This window comes from Poecilia formosa, unplaced genomic scaffold (genome assembly GCF_000485575.1).
Source record: "Poecilia formosa unplaced genomic scaffold, Poecilia_formosa-5.1.2 Scaffold330, whole genome shotgun sequence".
Classification (NCBI taxonomy): domain Eukaryota; kingdom Metazoa; phylum Chordata; class Actinopteri; order Cyprinodontiformes; family Poeciliidae; genus Poecilia; species Poecilia formosa.
This window is the reverse complement of record NW_006800269.1, coordinates 423,152-448,541: the sequence shown is the minus strand read 5'-3', so window position 1 is coordinate 448,541 and position 25,390 is coordinate 423,152. Positions and strand designations below refer to the sequence as shown.

Sequence of the window (25,390 nt, the reverse complement as noted above, 5' to 3'; positions counted from 1 at the left end):
TTTATTAATGTTTGTAAACCAAATTAAAGGTTTGTAAACATTTACGAACCCTTTTTTTGTTTATAAACATGAGTAAACATTTGTAAAATTTTACAAACCTTCACTTTAGTTTGTCAAAGTTTGCAACCATTGCAAACCAGAGAGCCATTTTAAATGTCTTTCTTTTTTTAAATAAATATCTACTATCAGAGAATTATAGTCGTTTTTAAAGAACCAACATTTTCTTTCTGTTTTTAGGTTTTAAAACAACAAAAACAAACATTTTAAAAAACATTCAGTGGAAGGTTGTTGGTGAAAATGATTTAAAGAAAAAGGCAACAAAACTGATTTCTGTTCTTCACTAAATGAACAAAGTAAAAGTAAAATTATAATTTGAGAAAAAAATCAAAACAATCTTATTTTTTAAGCTACAGCACAAAGATAAAATGAAATAAAAAGGGAATCTGAAAGTAAAGTACCAATCTTGCCACACTAGTATTGATCCGATACAGATACTGATTTGGTATATTGATATGTTGGCTCAATTGTGCAGCGCACTGCGCTTGTTACGGTCTAATTAACTTCTGCACCGTCATTTATTTCCTCAAGATAAACTGTCGGCTCCTCTGTTTAGACTATAAATTGATTAACACAACGTTGCATTCTCTGTAGTTTTCTTTGGTCTGTAATGGAGACTGGAATTAAAAACCATTTCAACCAAAGGTTTGGAAAGTGCTTCTGAACCAGACGGTCCATAACTCTTCAACACGCTGTCAGAAAGATGCCTTTAGTTCAGAGTCCATGAGATGATATTCAGAATGGATTTTTTTTTATTGATTATTTTTAGTTGCTCTTTACTGTTTGTATAGTCTGTAATGTCTGCTCATGTCAATGAATTATAACCTGTCAAATGACACACGGGCTTCAAATTTGCCCATTGTTTAAAAAAACCCTTATAATACCGTGTTAACGGAATATATTCCGTTAACACGACCTCTGTCGCCTACCAAGATGTGCTGCCTTTAGTTTCATTTCTCAGTTCTTCCTTCTGACTAAGACGGTTCTGAATCATTACACAGGTCTGAATGACAAGTCGATCACCAGTTTCACATTGTTGCTTGTAAAGCCTCCTGTTTGCACCAGATGCATGTGAAATTTCACACACAAGCTGCAAAAACCCTCAATTGTCACCAAAATCCACTTTTCCTTTTTGCCTCTTGTCGCGTTTGTAGAGTCAAGATTTTAAGCCCCTCTGTGTTTTTCTTTCTTCCTTTCTGTCTCCATTTCCTCCAGGCCTCCGCCGCCGCAGCTCAGGCCAACCTGCTGAGGCAGCAGGAGGAGCTGGAGAGGAAAGCAGCCGAACTTGACCGCAGGGAGCAGGAGCTGCAGAACCGGGCCCCCACAGGTCCTTACAGACACAGCCTCCCCACAGCAGCAAGCAGCACAGTTTACCGAGACAGGAAGACATGCAGCGTCTGCATTCTGCTGCAGAGAGGATGCTTGAGATAACTTTCATACCTGAGCTCAGGATATGAAAAACTGCCCTCTGAGCGGCGCTGTGCTCACCTGAAGTTCCCACTTAGACATAAGGAACGGAATAAATAATCCACCCGTTTAAGACGACAGCGTGTTAGGGCCATTGTAGATCTAAAAAGTAAAAAGAAACGGGAGAAATTTTCTGCAAAAAAAGAAAAAAAAACTTCTGGAAAAGTGTTGCAAGTTTTAGTTTCCAAATGTCAAAAATGTTTGACTTTTGGAAATGTTGTTAGCTTCAAAAGTTGAAAACGTTAGATCTTTGGAAATAAATCTCAAAGTTTCAATTTTTTTTCTTTTGTCTGAAATGTTGTCCTCCTTTACTTTTTTCTTTTCCTTTCTCAGCCCTATTACTCTGTCATAGTCGCCACTATTCCATGTCTGTTGACTAAATGCTGACCTACATTATGTTGGTTTTCTGTACAAAGCTTTTTGGGTTTGCCAATCTTAAGGTTTGCACCCTCTAGTGTTTAAAATATGTCCTGCAGGCATGTGAAGCATTTAAATGGGGTTTTAAAAAAGCAGGGATGGGTAGAGGAGCCTAACTTTGTCCTCTAGTGACAGCAGCAGAAATTCAACATGTTTTTGCTCCAGTAAAAGTAAAAAGAGTATTTGGTACAAAGGCTACTCAGTGCAGCTTTGTGTTGAGTTGTGTCTGCCGTTAGACTGACGTTATTCTGTGTCGACAGGTAAAGAGAACAACTGGCCTCCACTTCCCAAGTTCTTCCCCATCCAACCTTGTTTCTATCAGGACTTCTCAGAGGAAATCCCTGCCGAGTACCAGAGAGTCTGCAAAATGATGTACTACCTGTGGATGTGTAAGTGTTTTATGTTTTCATTAATGGTGCAGCTCGATTAGTTAATAATTTGGAATCTGTAATAAATTAAACCCATTTTAATCAAAGAAATTAACAAAAATAAGCAACGTTTTCAATTCCAAACCCCTTTTTGATGCTAAATTATTGAATAAATAGATGTGTGAGCTCAACAGCAAAGATATTTAGTGTTTTAATCTGTTATTTAGGTTGTCCAACCATTAGATTGGTGCAAAGTGTTATTATACTCATTCAGCTTCAGTTTTTCACTCATGGAACTAATTTGAAAAAAAAAAATGCTTCTTTAGAAATGTGCACTGTGGACGCTGACATTAGCATTGGGGACGTCTGTGCTGCTGCCACGTTGAGATGCTATTCTAGGCTAATAAGCTAACTCCTTTTAGCACAAGTTACACTCAACAATAGTCTTATCCAGCATGCAATCAGATCATGTTTTTGAAGCATAAATGAACGTCCAGCGGGTCAAGAAGCGACTTTGTCGTCCATCGCTGTTGTTGGCGGATGTTGCTTGTGCGTCAGATTTACAGGCGCATTAGAAACGGAAAACAAAGGTTCTGGTTTAAAAAAATAAAGAAGCATCATAAAGTCCCTTATGTATGTGGAATCTCTCATTGTAGAAATGTGTCCTGGTGTGTTGATGCTCATGGTTAACTAAATGCACTGAATGTTTTACGTGTTCATTGTTTGCTCACCTTGCTGCCTGTTTCCTCCAGTTTACTCTGTGACTCTGTTCCTCAACCTGCTGGCGTGTCTGGCCTACTTCATCGATGACACAAAACATGGAGTCGACTTCGGCCTCTCCATCCTCTGGCTCGTTCTCTTCACGCCCTGCTCCTTCCTCTGCTGGTACCGGCCAGTCTACAAGGCTTTCAGGTAAGCTAACCACTGGTACGGGAAACCCTGAGGTTATCTGTAATATCAACAACGCAGAAGAACGGCAGGATTCCTCAGACTCTCTCGCCAGGAGGTCACAGACTTCCAACATGTTGGAGTATCAAACCACCATCTGTCTGTCGCAGATGTCGACACATCCTTAAAAAGTATTAAATTCGTGTATTTTAAGCCTTAAAAAACTCCTAAATTCATGTAATTTAAAGCCTTTTAGTATTATATTCATGTATCTTAAATGAAGTTCCTTAATCACAGATTTCATTTTTTTGTCGTGGCAGGACTGTTTAATCTTTTATGTGTAGTTTATGTTTTTCCCCTTGCAGAATTTTTCTCTCAGGCAAACATTTGAGTTTTTGGTGTAAAATGTTTGGGGTCCTAATAGGCTACCTTCTTGTATTTGACTCATGTAATAAGTAAAATAATGTGTCTTAAATTGTCTTCTGAACCCAAAGCACTAAGATTTAAGATAACTTTTTTTTTTTTATTTCTTCTCGTTTAGGAGCGACAGCTCCTTCAACTTCTTCTTCTTCTTCTTTGTGTTTTTCTGCCATGTGGCCGTCGTCATCATCCAGGCTGTGGGCATCCCCTTCTGGGGAAACAGGTGAGAAACCGCAAAAACCACAATTATGGTCAGATGAAACTGATGAAACATTTTCATGTCTGCTGCACAGGAGTTATGTTCAGGCTAAATTTAATTACTAATTTAGCTTTACAAACACAACTTTCATGAAAACTGAAATGTTTAATTCTAATCCTGAAAGATTTTGAAGTGACAAAATAAAAGTTTAAAGCTGAGTATGTTGGATCTTTTTGAAATTAGGTGAATTTTTTGTACGAGTCACTGAAATGAATTGGTGCTAAAATGATTAGTCGTGATTAATTGGTTAGTGAATTAATTGTCAACTAATTTATCAATCGATTAATTGTTAACTGGAGTATGAAGAATTAACAACAACAAACTCAGAGCAGTAATGAAACCAAAACTGTCCCAAAAATATCTACATTTTGCATTTAAGATAAAAAAAAAAACTAACTTTTTTGTCTGTAAACACTCTTTATCCAGAACTCCTCTCAGTAATTTTAGCATCACCAGATTCAAATTCAGTAAATAAAATCTTCTATTGAGCACATTTTGTTGTCAGTCATTAAAAACCTGTTAGCCCTACATTTTATTGACATTAAGTGAAGCAGAAAGGACTGAGCGTTTCACATGTCGATGTTAAGAGTGTTTTAGCTGCAGGGGCTTCCTTTCCTACAAACGATTAATCGTTCACTAAAGGAATGCTGTTATTGCTGTTTCAGGCAATAAAATGTTTATTTTTTCATCTAAACAAGGAATTTAATTATTTATTTACATCTCTATATATTTTTTAATTTGTATTTAAAAAGGCTTAAATGAAAAACCTGCAGATTTTTTAAAATCCGATTAATTGATTAATTGTTAAAATAATTGATACAACAATCGATTACCAAAATAATGTAAAAGGAATACAGATTATATTCTGACCGAACACTGCAGCTGCTGAGATTCTCATTTGTTTATTCCAACATCTGCCAGGTTTATAAAGCTTTTAAAAATAATCATTAAATTGACTTTTTGTGTGTTTTTTCTTAGTAATATAATAGTTCACACAGATTCATATAACTCAAAGGTATACAATCAAATAATTTTAATTGCTGCATTAAACATGTTTTAATGGTTTTCTGACCAACTCCAGTTCAACCATTTGTCCCTCCTCGTTGTCTTCTCCCTCCTCTTCCTTACCTTGTTTCATGTTTTCTGACAGACTCTTTTCTTTCTTCAGTCTCTGTGTCTCCTGGTCAGCCTGTAAGTTTCTGCTGCTTCTTTGTGTGTTTTCTTTATTTTTGGGAGTTTCTGTTGGATTTGTATTGTGCCGTAAAAACTTGGGACATGTTTGGATTCTACGTTCTGGACCGAAATGCACATTGTAGTGTTTGATTCTTCCTTCTCTTCGAACTGGATATGAAAGTTTTGTTTCTTATATGTGGAGTTTTTGTTTTTTTCTGACATTTTATTTTTATTTTCACTGTAAATTAGTTCAGTTTGCTTCACTTTATTTTGGCAAATTACCAACAATACAAAATGAAAACAAAAATGAAATATTACTTAGCAAACCTATAATTTACCAAAATTGCTTCCCTACTTCTTCATCCTTAGTCTGTTTTTACTGATGTCTGTCAAACGTCCTAATGTTTAATTTTCACATACAGATTGTATTTCTGTCACTACAGCCTGCAATGTGCACACCAGGTTGACTAATTGGATACATTTTCAAGGTTTTTCACTTGAAATTAACTCTAAACCCCCAACATTTTAATATTTCACCTTTTTTTGTTTCTCTACTTCTAATGTCTTAAAATCTGATTAAATTGGTGGTCTTTTTGCTTTTTTGTATAGTTTTTTTGTGGGGTATTTGCAACTTTTTAAAAATGTATATAAATACAACCTAAGATAACACATGTTTAGGATATGTACTGCTTGTTTCTGCGTTTCTGTGTTAAAAGCGAAGCTTAAGACATAACAGCTGTTTGTTTGTGTGGTTGATCCAGCGGTTGGATTTCTGCCTTCTCTGAGATCGGCAACGGCAAAAAGGCGGTGGGAGGCATCATGATCATCGTGGCCTGCCTCTTCACGATCGGGGCCGTGATGTCTGTCGTCCTGCTGAAGATGGTAAGACCTCGGTTTATTTTAGACAGCTCTGCTTTACCATTTCAGCAATGTTTTCTTTGAACATTACAACTGTCCGACTATTACGTACAACGTAACCGTCGGATGAAATGTGTCATGACTGTTCAGACTGCAAACGCTTTGGACACATAACCAATTTAGTACCACAAATGGATTTGGCTCAAATCGGATGTTTTGGAGGGGGTCAAAAGATCGGAATTGGGTCGTTCGGACTGTCATGAAAAAGTCGGGTGTACGAGCAAAACAAAATTTGTGTCGCATTTTCCTGCTGTGTGAATGAAGGCTCAATTCGCAGAAGGATATGTTTTTTTTGTTTCATTTCTTTCCATTGTTTAACAACTTCCAATCAGGTGAGAAGAATTAGGTCACCATACAATAACCGCATGTTTTTATTACATATTTGGATGTGCGCAGATTTAATATAACTTTTGGCAATATGGAGAACTTCAACAAATCTAAAAAGAAAAAACAAAAATAATGCCAGAAAAAATTCTTCAAAAGATTGAATCCGATTTATTCTGACAAACATTGGTGAACAAACAGCATCTTGAAAAAGTTGTGAATAGATTAAACAGATTCATAATTTTCCATGTTGGTTTCTATGGAAACATTAGCTTTTGTCAATAGCTGAAATCTCTGTCCTCCAACGCAAACACTTCCCACTGCCTCACGCCACAGATTGGAGGGAGGGACGGGCGATACGGACTTAGAATTTTATCGTGATATTGTCCAGTGCTAATGCGATGACTAAAACAACTATTTATTTTTTTTTAGGTATCTGTCTGGTTGGGACTACAAACCACAGCATTCGTCGCTCCACAAACAAATTCTGTTCTTATTTGAAACTTCAAGGCACCAGTTAAACTGCACATGGAGACTGTAGTTAATCAAATATCCAGATTTACTAATATTTAAAAAAAATTAGTTTTCATGAAAATGATAAACATCTTCTCACGGCAAGAAATTTTTCATGATAAATGATAAGCGATACAATAAATGGAGAGTTTGAGGAGAGGATTTGATGCAGGTTTTCTGTTGCGTAGTTAAATAATTAATGCCGTACCTCTCCCGTCTTCAGGTCCACAGTATGTACCGCCGCACCGGGGCCAGTTTCCAGAAGGCCCAGCAGGAGTTCTCCCAGGGCGTGGTCACCAGCAAGGGCTTCCAGACGGCAGCCACCGGAGCAGCGTCCGCTGCCGCCCGCGGAACCTTCCAGGGAAACAACTAAAAGGCCGACTGAGCTCAAATCAACGCTCACCATAGCTTCTGGTTTCTGCGTCTGCAGCCAAGTGACGACATCCAGCTGTGTGTGTGTGTGTGAGAGAGAGAAGAGCAGCTGAGGGGAAAGTCAGTCATCAAATGAAAACTAGAGAGGAAGGCAAATATGAAGATTAACAATGTCCATTTCAACATGCCTCTGCTTTGTATATGTTGTTTCAATGCCTTTTCTGACAATGCTCGTGTGTGTGTGTGTGTGTGTGTGTGTGTGTGTGTGTGTGTGAGAGAGAGAGAGACAGGCCGGTTCCATGTGGGAGCAGGGTGTTTGTCCACTCTGCAGGTGGATCCTGAGTATAACAGATGAAGTGTTTTGTTTCGTCATTGATCTAACTTGTTTTGTCTCAGAATCTGCAGAATTATGGAAAATAAGCCGTGTTTTGTTGTATTTGCTTCAACATGGACATTACTGTAAATATAGATTTTGAATCGGTCAGCAAACTCGCTCTGCTCTGTGGGGGTTTTACATGAATGTAACTTGGCAACAGAAAGCAGAATTAGCAGAGCTTTGACGAAGTTTCAGACTCTAATGCGATTTTTTTTTTTTTTTTTTACTTTAGGATTGATTTTTCTGATTATTTTTATTCATTTTTACGCATCATTTCACCGCTTTTTGAAGCAACTGCGGCTGGATTATGGAAAAATATGAAATATTCCCAGTTACACTGACAGCAGCTCATACAGTCCATTCCAATTCAATCATTTAGAAGCAGACAGTCTGATCTGCTCTGTTCCTTTGTTTTATGCTATTAGTTCTGCTGTGAGTGGATTTTTCTTTTTTTAAATGAGAAAATACATATTTTCTTAGCAATCAAAGCTTTCCAATAATTCATAGCAATCACGGTTCTCTGACTTTGTAGGCCATTTTTGTGTGTCTGTTTTACTTGTTAGAACTTGCAGACATGTAAATTATTGCCTCACCGCTGTACATTTCTCACATTTCCTATATTAAAAAGCATGTGTGTGTGTTATTTAATGTATTGTTTAAAAACTCAACTGAGATGTAACTTTTGTAAGTATTTTTTTTTTCAAAATATTTGCAGATTTCTAATTGTTTTTTCTTCCACTCAATAAGTGGCTGATACAAGATTTGATTTTTTTCCCTCATTTTGTTCGACATGGATGAATTGTTCTGGGAAAAGACTCGGTCCCTTTTGTATTTCAATAGTAAATGTATCTAATAAAAATGCTTTGCTCTCATTTAAAGTTCAGGTTTTATTTAAATTACTTTCCAAAAGTATTCATGTCTCTTAAACTGTTGGGGGGTTTTTCCACATAACATAACTGAAAAATTTATATTAAGACCAGGAAACTATGAGTAAATAGTAGGGAGTTATATAATAACCCACTTTTAGAATTTGCCAAAAGTCCATCTACTTTTTTGAACTTTATAGCATGTTATCCATTTTTTAACCTGTCAGAGAACTGCAGATGTGAATTAGCATAATGTTATAATCTTGTCCAGGCATCAAATAGTGAAATATATCTTTGAGCTGTACAATGTACCCTTTTAAATGTTATTCCCTCGTCAAAAACATATCTTTGCCAATTCATGCATGTTTTTGGAACCATTGAACCTCCAGTGGTAGCCATTTAGCGGCGTTTCATGCGTAGCCTGTTGACGTAGAGTTCCCGCCTCACAGTGCGCAATTCCCACAAGCCTACATGCTAGCATTAGCAGCAATAGCTTATATGCCACGAGAAGTGGTGACATACTTCCGTTTAAATTTTCGCCACATAGATTGTTTCCGGGTACCGCTAGCTCCTATTGTTTTTAACCATAACTGCAAGAGCTGTACCATGAACAAGACGCTAAAGTTAAAATATCTGCAAGGTGCTGGTACAGCTGAGTTTTGTTGTGTGCCGTTGTGTCCAGTAATTAGCCGGTACCATCCATCTTCTGAACCACTTCGCTCTTAAACGGTTGTTAACTCATGGAGGAGCATTGCTGTGGTGAAAGAGGAGAGGCTTTTTTAAAGAAGCAGAGGCCAATTCAGATTGACCTCTGCCAATCTGAATTGGCAGAGGTCAAATCAAATTTCAAATTTCAGTTATTTTTGATACAAAATTTGATTGCAGTACAAAATGGCTCTTCGTGCCTGGAAATATAATATAATACAAAACATATTGGGGTCATTGCACATAGAAAAAAAAGAGTAAATTTTCACCAAAAATTTTCAGAATAATCTCAGAAATATTCTAGAAAAAAGTTGGAAATTTCTGAGATTCAAAAGTCAAACATTTTCTTAGTTTAAATCAATTTCTGTGACACATTCCTCATTATTTTCAAGCAAATCTTCGACTTTTCAAACTCAAACTCAGAAATTTTCTGAAATGAATTGAGTTTACTGTTCCATTTTTTATTATCATCTACAATGACCCAAATATGACATCGTATAATCCCCACTCTTTAAAGCAGAGTTGGGTTATGAAATAATATCCCGAGACTTGAACGTCTCACACATTTTACCCTAAGTGCAAATATTACCAAAATGGCCATCCATCGAAACTGACGAGCCAAAAAACTGATCAGAGCATCATGTTTAACCACGTTGCTGTAACTCTGTTCACAGTATTTCCAACACTTTTTGTTCATTGCCAGAGCTTCGTGACCTGTGTCTGCTGTGAGTCTGTGGAGGAATATCAATTTAACCCGACGCTGCCACCTCAGCTCTCTTTCTGTCAATCCAGGCTGTACACTCCTATATTTTTCTTGCATGTCAGACACAACCATCATCCAGACTGCTCAGCTATCTGAGCAGAAAGGCAGTTTTTTTTCTCCTATTGATAGATAATTATTGACTAATTGCAGCTTGTAGACAACCCTAATATGAAAATGTTTATTAGTTAACTCTAAAGTTTCTCAATACGGCTTTAGAAAGAAGTCCAGTTACCATTAAGGCAGCGGGGCGCGTTCAGTGTTGCAAGTCCTTCACAGACATGGAATAATTTCACTGTGTGTGGAAGAAATACTTATAAAAATAATTCTCAAAACCTACAAATTTGTTTTGCAATTTATTTTTTTTGTACCTAAATTTTCTAACTTTTAGAAGTTTAAAACTTGCTTCAAAATCTCCGATTTTTTTCTTTTTTAAATGAAGTATTTCAGAAAAATAAACGTTTTTATTAATTTATGAGATCAATCTAAGAATTTCTGAGCTTTTTGTGGCGGAAATTTATTCCCAATTTTTGTACAAAGGCCTTAATTGGCCACCAGAGGGCGCTGCACGCTGTGGTGAATCAGCGCTAACCAACAGATGCGCTTTAGAGCTTCAGAGCTCCACTGGGACAGAGCGTTCATACACACCGCTATACCACTAGATGGCAGCACTGCTGTGCAGTAGCCGCGCACACAGTGAAGTGCTGACTCACTGACAGAAAGTTAGGACTGAGGCAAAGAAAAAAAAAATCCATACAAGGTATCTTCATACTACTACAACAGAATTTTATAGATTGTTCATTTTTGCCTTTCCATGGAGCTCTTGCAAAAGCAGCTGAGCTGAATATCTAAGTTGATGAATCATACCTAATTTACAGACCTATTGTGCATCTAATCTGCATATTAAGTTTATACACACACACACACACACGCACGCACACACGCACACACACACACACACCCACACACACACACACATATATTTTAATCAAACATAAGTCCTCAACAGTCCTCAACATTCCCTTGTCGCCCCTGTACTGTTAGAAAAATTCTGCCTGAATAGAGCAACTCCCGATCCTCATCTTCTCTGTGTGGCGCTGGCAGTTCATTCAGGGAAGCCGAACTTTTCCAAGGTCAAATCAGCCAGGAGAGAAGCTGAAGAGGGCTCATTTCCTGAGAGCCAAGAGGCTATTTTAAGTCTCATGCATTGTCTCTTTCTTCCTTTGTCAGTGTCTCCCTCAGTGTGCGTGAAAAGACATTTGAAGTCAGGACAGAATGTTTTCTTTCCCCCAACTTTCTCCCCATCATTAAGCCTTGTGCATTCATCGCACAGCAGTGGCTACATTCATATATCATCTGAATCCTAAATGAAGACTGAGGGTTTTTTTAATGCCTGGCAGTCTGATCCAGGTTTAATAATAAATCCTACTTAAAGCAGTCATAGCATTTCACCTAGAATGTCACCGTTTATTAAAATGCTCCCACTGTGGGATTTCATTTTGTGCAACATGTGTGTTGGTGTCTCCCTCTCCTTCTCTCTCTCTCTCTCTCATCTCCCCCCTTCCTCCCTTTTCCACCCTCGTCCATCTTCCCCTCTCCTCCATCTTCTATTTAAAGGGACAGAGCAGCCCTCCACCGTGACTCCCCCTCTCAGCTCCTTCAGACTAGCCAGCAGCAATTAGCAAACACCTGGTGCACCTGTGCATCTGCTGAGTTCACTATACCAGCTTCTCATTGTAACGCTGGAAAAATGTTGTCAAAGAGTTAATAGATGGTTGTCAAGATGTCGTTGACGTTTATCCCCAGGTCAATCGATATGTACCGCTCCCAAGAGTTAATAGATGACTTTCTGAAGGCGGAGTTTCAGTGAGTTCACACCAATTGCGTTTTGAGCGTCAGGCGCATCAATGTCTATGTGGAGGTGCATCGAAGGCACGCTAATGGCCATTGCGGTGTGTTTTGAGCGGCTAGTGTGGTGCAGTTTGAACCATTTGGGGCATTTGATGCATTGAGCGCATCCAACACTCCACATAGACTTTTGGTACATTTGAATTGCGCTGCGCTAGACGCTCGAGATGCGCTTCCACAGGCCCTCGACGCGCATCCACATAGACCAGATGCACCTGATGCTCAAAACGCATTTGGTGTGAATGGACCATTTCAGAAAGAACAGGAGTTTCTTAAAGAGATGGAGGCCCAATTTCAAGGTGTTAAATTAGGAAGTAAAAAATTTTAAATAATATTTTCTATCTATCTATCTATCTATCTATCTATCTATCTATCTATCTATCTATCTATCTATCTATCTGACTTTTTTTTATAAAGTTGACAGTTACTTGATTATGCTACAAAATGGCACCATGTGCCTGGAAAACACACAATACTGCCCCTTTAAACTTGTGTTTGTGGAATTTAAGAGGTCATATTAGACGCCATTGAACAAAGTTTTGTAATTGTTGAAAACCTTATCTGGACAAACTAAGTGCAGTTTGTAACCTGATCTGAGAACAATCCCTCCACACATTCTCACTTTCAAGGCAATCTTTGCAACATTTTAGCCGGTCAGACCTACAATTCATAAGAGGATTGCCATAATTTTTTGTAGCCCAGTTCGACAGTTTCCCATTTTTACAAATTGTCATACCAGCGCACATTTGCATGTTTATGGTATTTATACACATTATTTTGAAAATAATGTGTATAATTTAAAATAATGCTTCTAAACAAGCATTATTTCTTGTTTAGAAATAATGCTGATTTGTGATTTTCCGTGGCCCCCCGCACCTCCAGCCCGCTCCCTCACCTCTCTGCATCTGTCCACGCCGCCCTCCTCACCCCTCCTCCAGCCCTTCCACGCGCCTCCCTTCTCTCTCTCTCTCTCTCACACACACACACACACACACACACGGTAGTTGTCATGGCGATGGAGTCGGCCCCGGCGTCGGCTCCGGGGGCTGTTGCCATGGAGATGCCCGCGCGAGGTGCGCTCCCGGTGGTGGAGGAGGACGAGGACTCGGCCGCTCCGGGGTCCGAGGAGAGGCTACAGCACCGCCGTAGAGGAAGGCAGCGACGCGGGCTGCCGTTCAATCGGAGCGGCTACTACATGCTGATAGTGATCGGGCAGATCGGCACGGAGCAGCAGCTGGACACCGCCAGAGCGCAGATAGAGCGGGGTGAGTACAGCTGGACCCGAACGGAGCTCTAAAGTCACTTTTTTTTTAATCGCTTTTTCTTTGGCAGCTCGCATTCAATGCTGCGCTGTTAGGGATTAAAAGTCGAAAGGAAGGTTTGGAGCTGGGAAACATCAGCGGGAGAGAAATGGTTTGACGCATTGAACAGGATGGCAGTTGCTGCAGCATTGCACCACGGGACTAAAACAATCATTTTCATCAAATGCGATGCTATCATTCAAGCTACGAGCTACAAAATACGTTTGTTATTTCCTTATAGGATTGACTGTAGTGGTAGTTATAAAGCGTGACTTCACCGCATTATTATTATTTGACAGGACAGTAAAGATATTACCCAATTGTGTACTTCTTCCTCTAACCAATGTACACAGACAAGAAAAACACCACTTCTTCTAAGACTGTGTAGTCTTCAGCATTTCCAAAGTTTGTAGAAAGTGCACAAAAGAGGGGGAACATTTTTTATTTATTTAGGTTGAGTACATCACAATGAGCCACACAAATGATCTGGGTTCTGTCCATTTCAGCTGTTTTTTGAGTCTATTAAGAGCTGCTAGCTATAATAATTCACTGGGTACGAGTTATTCAAGCTATAGTCTGTAACTTTTTTTTTCTTTACATATTTGTTGAAACTGTCACTATGTTGTTACAATATGGGATGAGACAGTCTTTGAAAAAAGAAAAACTGAGCTCCTCCATCTTCTCCCAGTGCTAGAAACAACCAATCACATTCAGGAGGCGGTTCTTAGGGCTGTCAATCACCCTCAGTGTGGTGCTGAGGGTGAATGTTCAGGCTAGTTAGCATGACCACTGTTTTCCTGTAACCGTGTATTGTTTGTCTGCCATTATTGAGCAGCGAGTACACGAGGTTGATTAACAGCGCTAAGACCTTCCTCCTCCTGGCTCTGATTGGTGGTTTTTGGTTGGGAGCGGTACATATCGATTGACCTGGGGATAAATGTCAACGACATCTTGACAACCATTTTCTATCCATTTAGAGACCTTTGCCGTTGGCAAGATGGTGAGTTGCAGATCGATAAGTCCACGGTCAAACCTTGAGGTCCAAAACCTTTTTATCAGTTGTGGCAGAAGAGCGTCAGCTGGACGGTACCGCCCGCAACGAACAAATATGTCGGTCATGATCTGCTCATTTTCCAGCCCATATTCACAAATTCCTTTTCTAATGTGAAAATAAACATCTTATTTACTAAAATGCAATAACATGGCATTCCTTTAGTGAATTTAGTGAAGCTAAAACTGCCACTCGAGGAGTTTTGGAGAAAACATTTTCATAAACAACAGTGTTTTTATATTAAACACAAAATGTCTGAATATTTTGTGCAGTTTTGGCTTAATTGCTGCTGTGAATATGTCGATTTTCTCAGTAAAAAGTGCTTTTTCTCTATACTGGGTTAATTGATGATTATTTCAGTCGTTACAGCCCTACTCTGGACATTGCAGAATTTTTGAAATACAATTTTTGTCTCGTAATTTCATCTCCACAGGATTAAAGTACGATGACGATGCAAATTATCACAAAATTTGGTGAATTTGAACTGGGTGAAGCTAAAACTTTTTCTTTGAGAACATATACTCCAACTAACAATTTATTGGTTACTAAATTAGTTGACGATTATTTTGATAATCGATTCATCGCGGTTAAGTCGATTAATCGTTTCAGCCCTGCTCTGGATATTACAGAATGTTTGAACTAGAATCTTTCTCTTGTAAAGTCGTCTTCACAGCTTTAAAGGAAGACGACGCCACTTTGACACAGACCTGGGTACATCGCTGCTCCTCCTCACGAAGAACCGCAGCCAGCTTCACACAGCCTGACACCTGCTATAAGTTAACCGCATGGATTTTTAAACGCTTGCATTTCCAGGAAAATGCCTGTCAGCGATTTCCCGCGGCGCCGTTGTCACAGGCTGCTTGTTCTCTGGTTCAGATTAGGGTGTGAGATGGTGGTGTAACGCCATACCAACTCTCTCCGTCCCCCCTGACCTCCGCGTTGCTGTTCGGACCCCCGGGAGCTGACGGATCACCTTGTGTGTGGCAGGCTCACACCCACTCAGCTTATTAAAGCACAGATAGTTTCACCCCGCCTGGTGTTTTCAGAATGACTCAGTGTGTGTGAGCTGCTATTACGTACACACTGCGTCTGTGTTTTGAAGTCTGCACAGATTTAGTTTGATTTCCGGGGATCCTCAAGCCTCCTGAAGCTAAAATTTTCTGTGCAACATTGGTTTTTCCTCTTGTCAGTCGTATAATTTAAACAGAAAAATTGATTTCTGAATGGAAAATTGTGTCTGAATCGAATCGTGACACTAAAAATTGGGAAAGATTTGCATCTCCAGTCAGAGGCCTGTTCAGATTCGTTGCATGACTGACTGCTTTTGAAGTAAAGTAATTTTGAATTAGCTTTTTTTAAGTTATTGGTAGCAATGGGCCTAAAATCTGAATAAATTACAGAGGTATGAATATTTTTGCCTGATGCTATAGAGGTTCTTCGACTTTGGATCTTTTCCCTACCGTTTTAAATTTGGACATGTTTACAGTAAAGAATAGTGAACTGGAATCTCCTAATGTGGTGCAGTTTGGTTCTGAGTGTCTACTTGCTGTGCTCGTTTCATCGCCTGCAGCCAATGTGAAATCCATACAGCCATCCATTATTCATATACATAGATACACACTTATATACATGGGTAATTTAGAATAACCAATTAGCCTAGCATTATGCATTGTGGGAGGAAACCCCAGACTGGCTACGTTCACACTGCAGCCTGAAGTGACCCAATTCCAATTTTTTTTTTTGACGTAATTCAACTTGTATCTGATCTTTTCCTGACAGTCTGAACAGCACAGGTCGGATTCTTTTCGAATGCGACTCAGGCTGCTTAGGTATCCGATACATATCCGATTCAAATGTGACCTAAAGTCCAGGCCGCGTTCATCTGACCTGAACATCACTATTACTCGACAAACGTCACTATTCTGCGCCCTAATATGCGCAAGCGGGAAGAAAACCAACAACTATCACGGACTATAATGAGGATTAAGTTGTTAATATTCTGGCTCCGGTCGGACAACAACTTCAAATGTGTAAGCTAAGCTCCACCGTTAGCCTCCATGTTTACTTCCGTAAACACTGAGCACTACTTCTTTTTATGGTGGTTGGGAGAACACTGAGAACGCTGACGCTATTGCGCCCTCTACTGTTAAGGACACTTTCAGGTCGTTTGCCCGTCGTTTGCCAGGTCGCATATATTTGGAAGAGTGAACAACCACGGTAAAAAAAAAAAAAATCTAATTTAACAAAACATCTGAATTGAAATCTGAAATCTGGATCAAAAAAATCAGGCTGCAGTGTGAACGCAGCCTATGATTCGGGTCCCGGAACTTCATTCTGCTAGACAATATTGCTAACATCTCCCAGTTTTAAAAACAATCCCCTGTTGCCATAGTTACGAGTCATAGCAACTGTCCAAAAGTAAAAAAAAAAAAGTAAGAGCTAAAGTCCTTCCAGCTTCACAGTATGCAAATAGGGACTATTCTTCCAAACATCCAATGACTAAACAAATAAAAAAATCTGAACAAATCACTCAAAGAAAATAATTAAAATGAAGCAAATAAGGTAGTCCAACTTTTTTTTTCTTTTTTTTTTAATTGATTGTAGATCAATTAATTTTTTTTTAAAGATGTTGCACATTTGCTGTATTAATAGAAAAGCATCTAGTTTTCAAATTTTTTTTCTCAGTTGAACTAATTTATTCCCTGTTATAAAAATAGAATTTTTGGTCACTTTCTTTCAAAATGCTTGCTAATATTTAACCAAGTTTAACAAATTATATAAAAGATGATTTTGGCATCAACCACCTGTGCTAGACGGGTCAAATTTGGATTCGTATGAATCGTAGTCGGGACACAAATGAGACCCGGGCCGCACTTTGTGACACCTCTGAACTAACCTGAATTACAATAACACTCGCTGAAAACCAGAAAACACAATAAACAGTAAATGATGTTTCCATTTTCTATTAAACCCTACAAGCCTTAGAAACATTCCTCCTAATTTTGACCAAGTCAGATCAGAAAATGTGAATTTCCTCCATTTTGCACACAGAGCGTCTCCACGGATCGGCTCTGGATGTAGAATGAGCTCTGTGGCTTTAAAGTTGGGAAGATGAAAGCTCCTCCATCAGCATATGTGCTGACATGAAACTGTGACTTTTCACACCTCGTTCTGCTTTGGCTGAAGGTGTTTTAAAACACACACACACACTGCTACACACAGATGAAAGATATATATATATTTTTTTTACATCAAAGTGCAACGTTTCTATCCTAAAATAGGTCATATTTACATGTTTTTGCCGTTGTTGGAGATCTGCAGGGTAGATCTGGATGAAATGCGTCCGTCTCGGTGAACTTCTGAAGAACCTGTCAGTGTGGATTGGTCGGAACCAGAGCAGTCTGATTGGTGGCTGTATATTGCTGAATCACGTCTGATTTGTCATGTCGCTTCTGCTGATAGGATGATATTTGTAATCAAATATCTCAGTAGGCAGAACATCAGGGTAATACAAAGAAAAAACACCCCAAAAAAGTCTGTTGAAGGGAGAAAGTAGGAGGAAGGTGAATTAGCTGCAGCAACAGTTGGTGAAGTTTAACATCATGTACACAAAAACAACTAGCCAAAGTCAGCCTCTTTGATAACCTGCAAATGAGTTTTGTTCAGGATCATTTAAAAAAAAAAAATCCTAGAGATGGTTTCATTATTATTATTATTTTCACATATGCCCTCCAGTACTTCGTTTGACCTTAAAAGCTCTTTTCTTTTCCTTCCCTGCAGGAATTCGATCCTGGGACGTCAATTTGAAGAGCTGCGACCTTGACCAGCAGCTGCAGCTGTTTATAACTCGCCACTCAGCCCATTTTTCCTCCAAGGTCAGAGGTCAGTTGGATGTGCTCCCCCCCTGTAAGCTGGGGAACTGGTGATGACTTGCTGGAAACCACTTAGTGCTGCTTTTTCTGGTAGATTCAGAAAGCAGCAAGAAATAAAATAACACAACTTTAATAACGGCATTCAGCAAGAAACCTAAGTTCTCAGCAAAAGTTTTTCTACCTTTTGAACTTTTCCACGTTTCCGTGGCAACCAAATATGTCAATGTGTTTTGTGGGGATTTTTATGTGAGAAACCACAGGCGCGAAAATTACGTTTAGTTTTCATATAGTTTTACAAGTAAAATAGAAATAGAAATTTGTGACTAAAGTTGAATACCTTTTTTTTTAATTTTTCTGAATATATCAGAAATCTATATCAGAGTGTCCGTCTGCGGCTTAAAAAGTCATTTAATGAAATCTGTGTACAAGTATCAAATTTGAAATACGACATCGTTACATGATCAGAATTCAGACCACGATTCTGTTCCACTCCCTCATAAAATAAAAGAGAGTGACTTTAGATTAGAGATGCACCGACCCAATATTAACATCTGTTTCGGTTCCCATATTGATAAAAATTCTAGATCAGGTATCGATATCAATGTACCCAATCTGTAAGGACAGATCTATTCAGTCTGATTCTGAGCAATGTCATGCTTTATCGGTTTTTTTTACATTATATTTTGAATTCCTAATTTCATTTTCTGAACCACCTGAAAGATGGTTTGTTGCAGTTTATTTTTAAGACCAAGGCAGTCAAACATTGCTTTTGTCAGCTGCATTTTCTCTATTATTTATTTTACATTGACTGTTGTACTGTTAATAGCACTGACTGAACAAATGGAAATTGTGTTGTTCTTTGATCCAGCTTGTGAAGCTAGTTGTGTATTTCACTGTTCCATACCGATGTATTTGAGTTATCAAATACATTTTTAATTAACTACAGTTATGTCTGTGTTTAAGAAAAAAAGAGTAATTTGAAGTCAATTCAGCATGGTTTTTCTGTAGTGGATCGGTATCGGCTGATACTAAAGCTCAGATATCGGTATCAGTATCGGAAGTGGAAAAGGTGAATCGGTGCATTCCTACTTTAAATGTGTGCCACAAATACATTTGATTGGTTTTGCCTTGACTGTATATTTTTTTTTAATATTCGTGTTGAGAGTTTGGAACGCAAATATTTTTGTGGGTTTTGGGACGACTTTTAAAGTTGGCGATATTTTAATAATATCATAATTCCTATCTAAACAGAAAACTATTGATCACTAACAGATTGTAAGTATTTAGTTGATTGTTTGTAATATGCCAAATGTTGCTTTGCGTTTATGTTAAGTACATATCTAAAACAACTTAAAAGAAATCTGACCTCGCGTCTTTTGACACCTTGAAATTGGCCCCTGTCTCTTTAAGAACCTCCCATCCATTACGACACTTCCCTTTTAGCACGTCGTCATGACAACGCTTCATCTTGTCATCCCCGAATGCCATTTACGCTAGTCTTCCAGCAAACTTTTGAAAACTTACTAGCTAAACTTAAAATACATAAAGTGGGTTTTATGTAATTCTCCACTTTTCAGATTTTACTTTTAAGTAATTTTTGTCTTCATATTTGTGCATTACCTTGTATTAAATCCCAATAAAATACATTAGCAAAGTGGGGAGGAAAAAACAGTTTAAAGGGCATTAACACTTTTGGTTGACCTGTGCAGATGCGTATTATATGCCAATGTCTGACTGATTGCCAGTCGTTGGACTGAATGAAGGTCGATGTTTTTATTGTCATCCTTTTGGTTCAGGTGTTGCTAATCGTCCTGTGGAGCTGGTTGTCTCAGTTTTTTCACCTCACGTTATTTCTGGGTGAGAAATTTACATGGCAGGAAATTATCAGCTGGAGCGCTGGTTGTAATTAGACTTTATTATCTTTAAACCAGGAGGCAGCGATAGAGAAAGTGATATAGGAGTGTCATCAACCGGGTTTCTATATTTATTAGCAGCATATGACGTAAATGAAAAGGTGATGGCACACCTGCCTGGCCAACACATCCCAGCAGGAATGGTTTTATTACTAGCTCCGTTCCCATTGACCATGTAATTGCGCAGATTGGAATTACGAAAATAATAATAAATAAAATTCACTTTTCGACAAAAATAATTTTGCGCCAGGATGAGGTGGTCTGTTGTCTGTATCGACATTAGTGTATTTCAGCAAGAAAGCTGCGATATTCTACCAGTATCCAGATGTTACTACTGGTGGAAACCACAAAGAAAACAGGAAGTAGTAGGAGGATGATGGCGCATCATGTTTTTTAATGACTTATCATTACTTATCATAGATGTTTTGATTGTGAATTGAGAAATTGTAGTATTTTCCACATTCGTGGAATATTGACAGAAATTGTGCACGTTTGTAATGGAGATGCGGCTACTTTCTTCTAAAAAAAACCCCCAACACAATTATTAGTTTAAAAAGGCAACAAATATGATGGAAAATGAAAGAAGATGTCACATTTTGATCCATTTTCACCATATTTCATAGTATTTGACTGTCAGTGTGTCATATCAAGTAGACAGCTGACTGAGTGCTGCAGTGTCTCTATGGGTGTGTTCTCGCTGTCTCCAGGATGGGATGAAAATACTAAAAATGCTGAATCATCTGTCAGAAAAGGGGTTCATGGGATCTTTCACACACACACTCACACTCAATCTCACACACACACACACACACACACACGCACACACGCACACACACACACACGCACACACACACACACACACACACACACACACAGTCAGAGGCGTGACAACAGACTCAGGCCTGATTGTAACTGCACTAGAAAGACATTGCTATGCAGAAGCTGCAGTAAGCACAAAATGACACAGCATTTTTTCACACATCTGTTAAGCTGGGTGATTTTGTACAACTCATCTCCTTCCAAAGGTCTTGAATTTCAAATATCAATAGTTCAGTTCAACCAGATGATGATTAATTACCAACCAACACGAAGGAAGCTTGGCAACTAGGGTTGGTTTTTGATGAACATCAGTGGAAGTCAAAAATTCAGCATTCACAGATTTTCCCAAACATGGTAGATGTTTGTGAGCGATGTTATCTTACAATCTTGCAAATGTGTTTTTCTCTTGTCCAGCCTTGTCAAGTTTGGGGGAAATTTGCTTTTACGTCCATTGTACTTTTGATGCTTCGCTTCCATTGACCATAAAATTGGACTTAGGAAAATAAATGTGCTTAATGGAAACACTGCAATAAAAAAAAATCCCTTGATAAAATGTTTTAGCGCTAATATGTGGTGGTTTTTTACCCATATCAAAATTTGTGTATTTCTCAAAAATGCAAATGCAATCGAAGCACTTTTTTCGCGTCTCGCTAGTCTTGCCAGTTTGCATGTAGCAGGATTGAGCCAATAGGCAACGGCCTCTTTGGACAATTTGTAGTTGGCTCTATAAAAGGTCTCACGCATCATACAGTTCATCAAAAGCTGAGTTTGTCATTCGAACATATTGAATCCATTACTCTTTTGTAAAAATCACTGACTACAGTTTCCCAAACCTCACCACTCTAAGGGCGTTGTTACTCCAACACCTGAGTAAGACGCTGACGCCTTTGATGGCTGATGATGAGTGCTAGTGCTGCGGCTGAAACATAAATCTAATCCGAAGTTGTCATGATTTTCAGGACTTATTGTGTGTGCAGACTTTGGGCTCATTCACACCAGCCCTGTTTAGTCCGCTTTAGTCAAACTCCAGTTTGATTGCCTAGAAAGATCGGTTCATTTGAGGAGATTGGAACTTGTAATGAAACTGGTTACGAACCAGCGAACTCTAGTCCGCCTAAAAAGAAGGTAATACAGGTAAAACATTTCTGAATTCTGCCTGCCCTGAATCAAACATGTGAAAAGCTCCCAATGATAGAATAAATAGGAGCTTTGCTGCTCTCTGTTCAGTGTTTCTCTCCCTCAGCCTCACTATGCCACAGACGTTTCTCGAGACGTCGTAGAAAACAGCTTCCCTTTAGTTAGCTGCCCTCTTTGCGCTTCCTCTGACTTCATTTCAGACACTTCCCTGATACTGAAAATAGCCAACTTGGAGTCTTCACCTCGCTGTAACAGCTGTGACTGGACTGTATAAAGAGTCCAGTCATTCACCTGTCTAACTCCAAAACCCCACATCCTCTCTTCCTCCATAAGAGCCTCAACTTACATGGTGTCCAACAGAAAGACTGAAAAAAGCAGACAGAAGTTTTCCTGCAAACATATGAACGGTGTCCACCGTCCCTTCTGTTTTCCTGTGGACTCCTTTGTGCAGAGATACACTCCCACTCTGCTCCCAGTCACAGTGACTCATGGCTACAGTAGCTGATTGTGTTCCTCTGCTTTCCTCCGTCAGAACCGCGTTAAATCTGGCAAAGTGTCCCTGAGTCCAACAGTGAAATCTGATATTTTTTCCCTCGACTCTCACATAATCTCTAATACTCTCATACTCAGCAGCGTATTAGGGCTAGACTGACAGACTTTTTTTTTTTAAATACAAGAATTAAGTCATATTAACACAATATTATTACCAGAAGAAAGTCACAACATTACTAGCAAAAAGCTTTGATCGAGTTATTAGGATCTGATTCTTTGTTCAAACTACTGTGTCTATTTTGAAGAATCATTTCAAAGTTCTGCTACAGATAATTTGATGCTGATTTGCTAAAAGATTAAATATGTCCCATTTGTTTAGGACTGATTGTACAATTACTACTGCATTCTACTAACGTCACAACTTTAATCGGGTAAAATTATGAGTTTATTTTTGTGTTATTTCGACTTCATCACAATACGACTTTTTATCTGGCATTTTTCTGACTCTTCTCAGAATATTATTACTTTTTGACATTATTTTATCCTCATATCATTACAACTGTTTTTCTGATCTCATTACAACTAAATTCTTGTAATAAATTTTATTCTTATATTGTTCCAATTTTATCTTCATTGTTTTATGACTTTGCTGTTCAACTTTATCCTCACTTTATGACTTTATTCTGGCGACTTCAGTCTCATAAATTTGTTGTCCAACTTTGTTTTTCTTATGACTTTATTCTCATGATAAAATCACGGTTTTCTATTGTTTAACTTCATTCTTGTAATCTTATGACTTTTTTCCTGTAACTTATTTGTTTTTTTTAGCCTGGCCCTATTTTATTCTGTTCATGAAATGCAGCCAAACTGAAATTGTTTTAGGTCCATTATTACATACCATCACTCACTTTTGTTTTCAGGTTTATCAACAACTAGATGAAACTAAAAGACATACGGTTTGATGAAAAAAAGGGAAAAATGTTGCCACCTGCTAATTTGAGATCAATTCACATATACTCATTTCAGTTTCAGATTTCTGTAGTTGTCATTTCTGGAGCCTTTGTAAGCAGATCTAATTTTTATGGCGTTTAAAATCCAAAATGGTCAAAATTCAGCAAACATCTGTTCAAGTCACAACATTCACACACAGTTCAGTTTGACTTGCAGTCGGACTCAGCTCATCACATAATGCGTTTGGTGAAGAGTTTTTTCCATTTAAGGAAGTTCAGCTCATTTTACCGACTCGTCCACTTTGCACCAAACCCTCGTTCTGAGCGAGCGTTCAATTACTATTCCCATGATGCTTTTCAGCAGGCTTACAGCTGACACAAACAGCTCACTGATTCTCCACATATCCATGCTTACATGTTGAAGTTGAAATTGCTTGTAGCTGATGAGATAAGTGGCTTTCTGAATGGTGAGATCAGGCTGTGATCAGAATTGTCTGGTAAAATTCTGATTACCCGTCTTTTTTATTTATTTATTTATTTTTTCACCCCTTTAATGATCGTTTTAGAAGGTAATTATTTCAGACAGTTTTGGCGTTTTATTCATGTTGGTCTCTGTCGCAGTGTATTCATTTGAAGGTGATTACCATGTTAGGAAAACCGGCACCGGGGCCCCAAAATTTCCCTGCAGGGATAATAAAATCCAATAACCATGAGCCTCCTCCTGACAGAGGTGATGAGGAGGCCAGAAAAACATCGCTATGGCAACACAAATTGTGATAGCCTCACTCAGGATTCATTTCCTAAAAGGTTTTATTCATCTTCAGGCAAAAATAAAAAAGTGAGCTACATGTTTTTGAAAGAGCTTTTTTCCTGAGTTTAATACTTTTAAATATGTAAGCAACAAACACAACAGTAACACTATGACGCTATGTACTGTGTGAAAACTATACAAGAGACAGTAGTGGAGCATTTTTAATGTTTATATATATATATATATTCCAGTGAATTTTTGGATGACTTTTATTTAATTAATAGGATTTAACAGCTTTTTTTTTACATAATTATATTAACCACTTCATTTAAATAAACAGAGATCCTAAAATTGACTTAGTTCATTTGAAGTAATGTGCATTGTGCTACCACCAGCAGCAACTAATTTAAGCACTTTTTTATTTACCACATAAAGTAGTTTTAAGATGTTTCAGGTGAAATGTAGACTCCACAGCTTCATCAGATTTATGAAGTTAACTTAAGTTGCATCGTGATTTTATGTTTTAATTTGCTTTAGTTTTGTGTAACCAGGTTGTTGTTTGTTGCCGATTTCTGTCCAGGTTCCTCCTGAAAACGAGATCCGGATCTCATTGGGGTTTTACATACAGGAATTAAAATAAAGTTACATTTACTAAAATAGTTAGTCAATCAGTTAATTTAATGAAAACTAAAACAAAAGTAACTCGTTCGGTTTGACAGTAGAGTTACATGTACTAGTAGAACCAGCTCAACATGCTCCAGTTGTGTAAAATTAAGATGTAAAGCTTTGCACATGCTCACATTTTGAAGTTTTGAAAACTAGATTTTTATTTTATCAGACGGGGTTTTTTTTTCCCATTTATTGCGTTTTACAGTGCAGCTGTAAAAGATTCTTCTGAACGCCACTTTATTCAACTCTGCTTTCCTAACAGATTACCCTTTTAGTTTTTTTTTTTTTAGCTTTTTTTTAAGTCACGCCGTCTGATTGGAGCGACCGCTGTCAATTCTTCCCGTCTAGCTCTGCAGATAGCTGAGGGGGAAGAAACCACGATGGAGACTGACAGCATTGATTATCTTTGATCACCCACCTGCCCCCCAGATCGATGCCGCCTGGCTGGAGGAAAATCCATCGGCTGCAGCGTAGAACTAGATAAGAGAATCTTACTGCCATTGGGGCGACAGAGAAGGGTCCACTGTGGGGAACCAGCAGCGTCAGATCTCCGCCGTCGGCTCGGCTGGGTTTCAGAACCAGGTGATGGAGAAACAAAGTGGACTTTCTCACAGACTGGAGGCGACTTCTGCTGAACCTTTATG

At 38.5% G+C, this 25,390-nt stretch overlaps 2 protein-coding genes across 3 annotated transcripts in view; both read left to right on the top strand.

The window, feature by feature from the left end:
- scamp2 (secretory carrier membrane protein 2) overlaps positions 1-25,390 on the top strand; it is a 33,007-nt gene that overhangs the window by 6,219 nt on the left and 1,398 nt on the right. Inside the window, exons 4-9 of one of the 2 annotated variants that reach the window (XR_477755.2) lie at positions 1,273-1,384; positions 2,202-2,330; positions 3,062-3,221; positions 3,739-3,840; positions 5,811-5,931; positions 7,028-7,266. Coding sequence is in view for 1 of the 2 variants with exons in the window: in XM_007573480.2 (XP_007573542.1) it covers positions 1,273-1,384; positions 2,202-2,330; positions 3,062-3,221; positions 3,739-3,840; positions 5,811-5,931; positions 7,028-7,177 (774 nt within the window). In the remaining variant the exon portion in view is untranslated. Of the gene's footprint in view, positions 1-1,272; positions 1,385-2,201; positions 2,331-3,061; positions 3,222-3,738; positions 3,841-5,810; positions 5,932-7,027; positions 8,431-25,390 lie in introns of those variants that run through there. The other variant, XM_007573480.2, reaches the window with a different exon arrangement.
- map1ab (microtubule-associated protein 1Ab) overlaps positions 12,788-25,390 on the top strand; it is a 71,410-nt gene continuing 58,807 nt past the window's right edge. The window contains exons 1-2 of the mRNA XM_007573481.2: positions 12,788-13,056; positions 17,924-18,025. Coding sequence (XP_007573543.2) covers positions 12,801-13,056; positions 17,924-18,025 — 358 coding nt within the window. The 5' untranslated portion in view covers positions 12,788-12,800. The remainder of the gene's footprint in view (positions 13,057-17,923; positions 18,026-25,390) is intronic.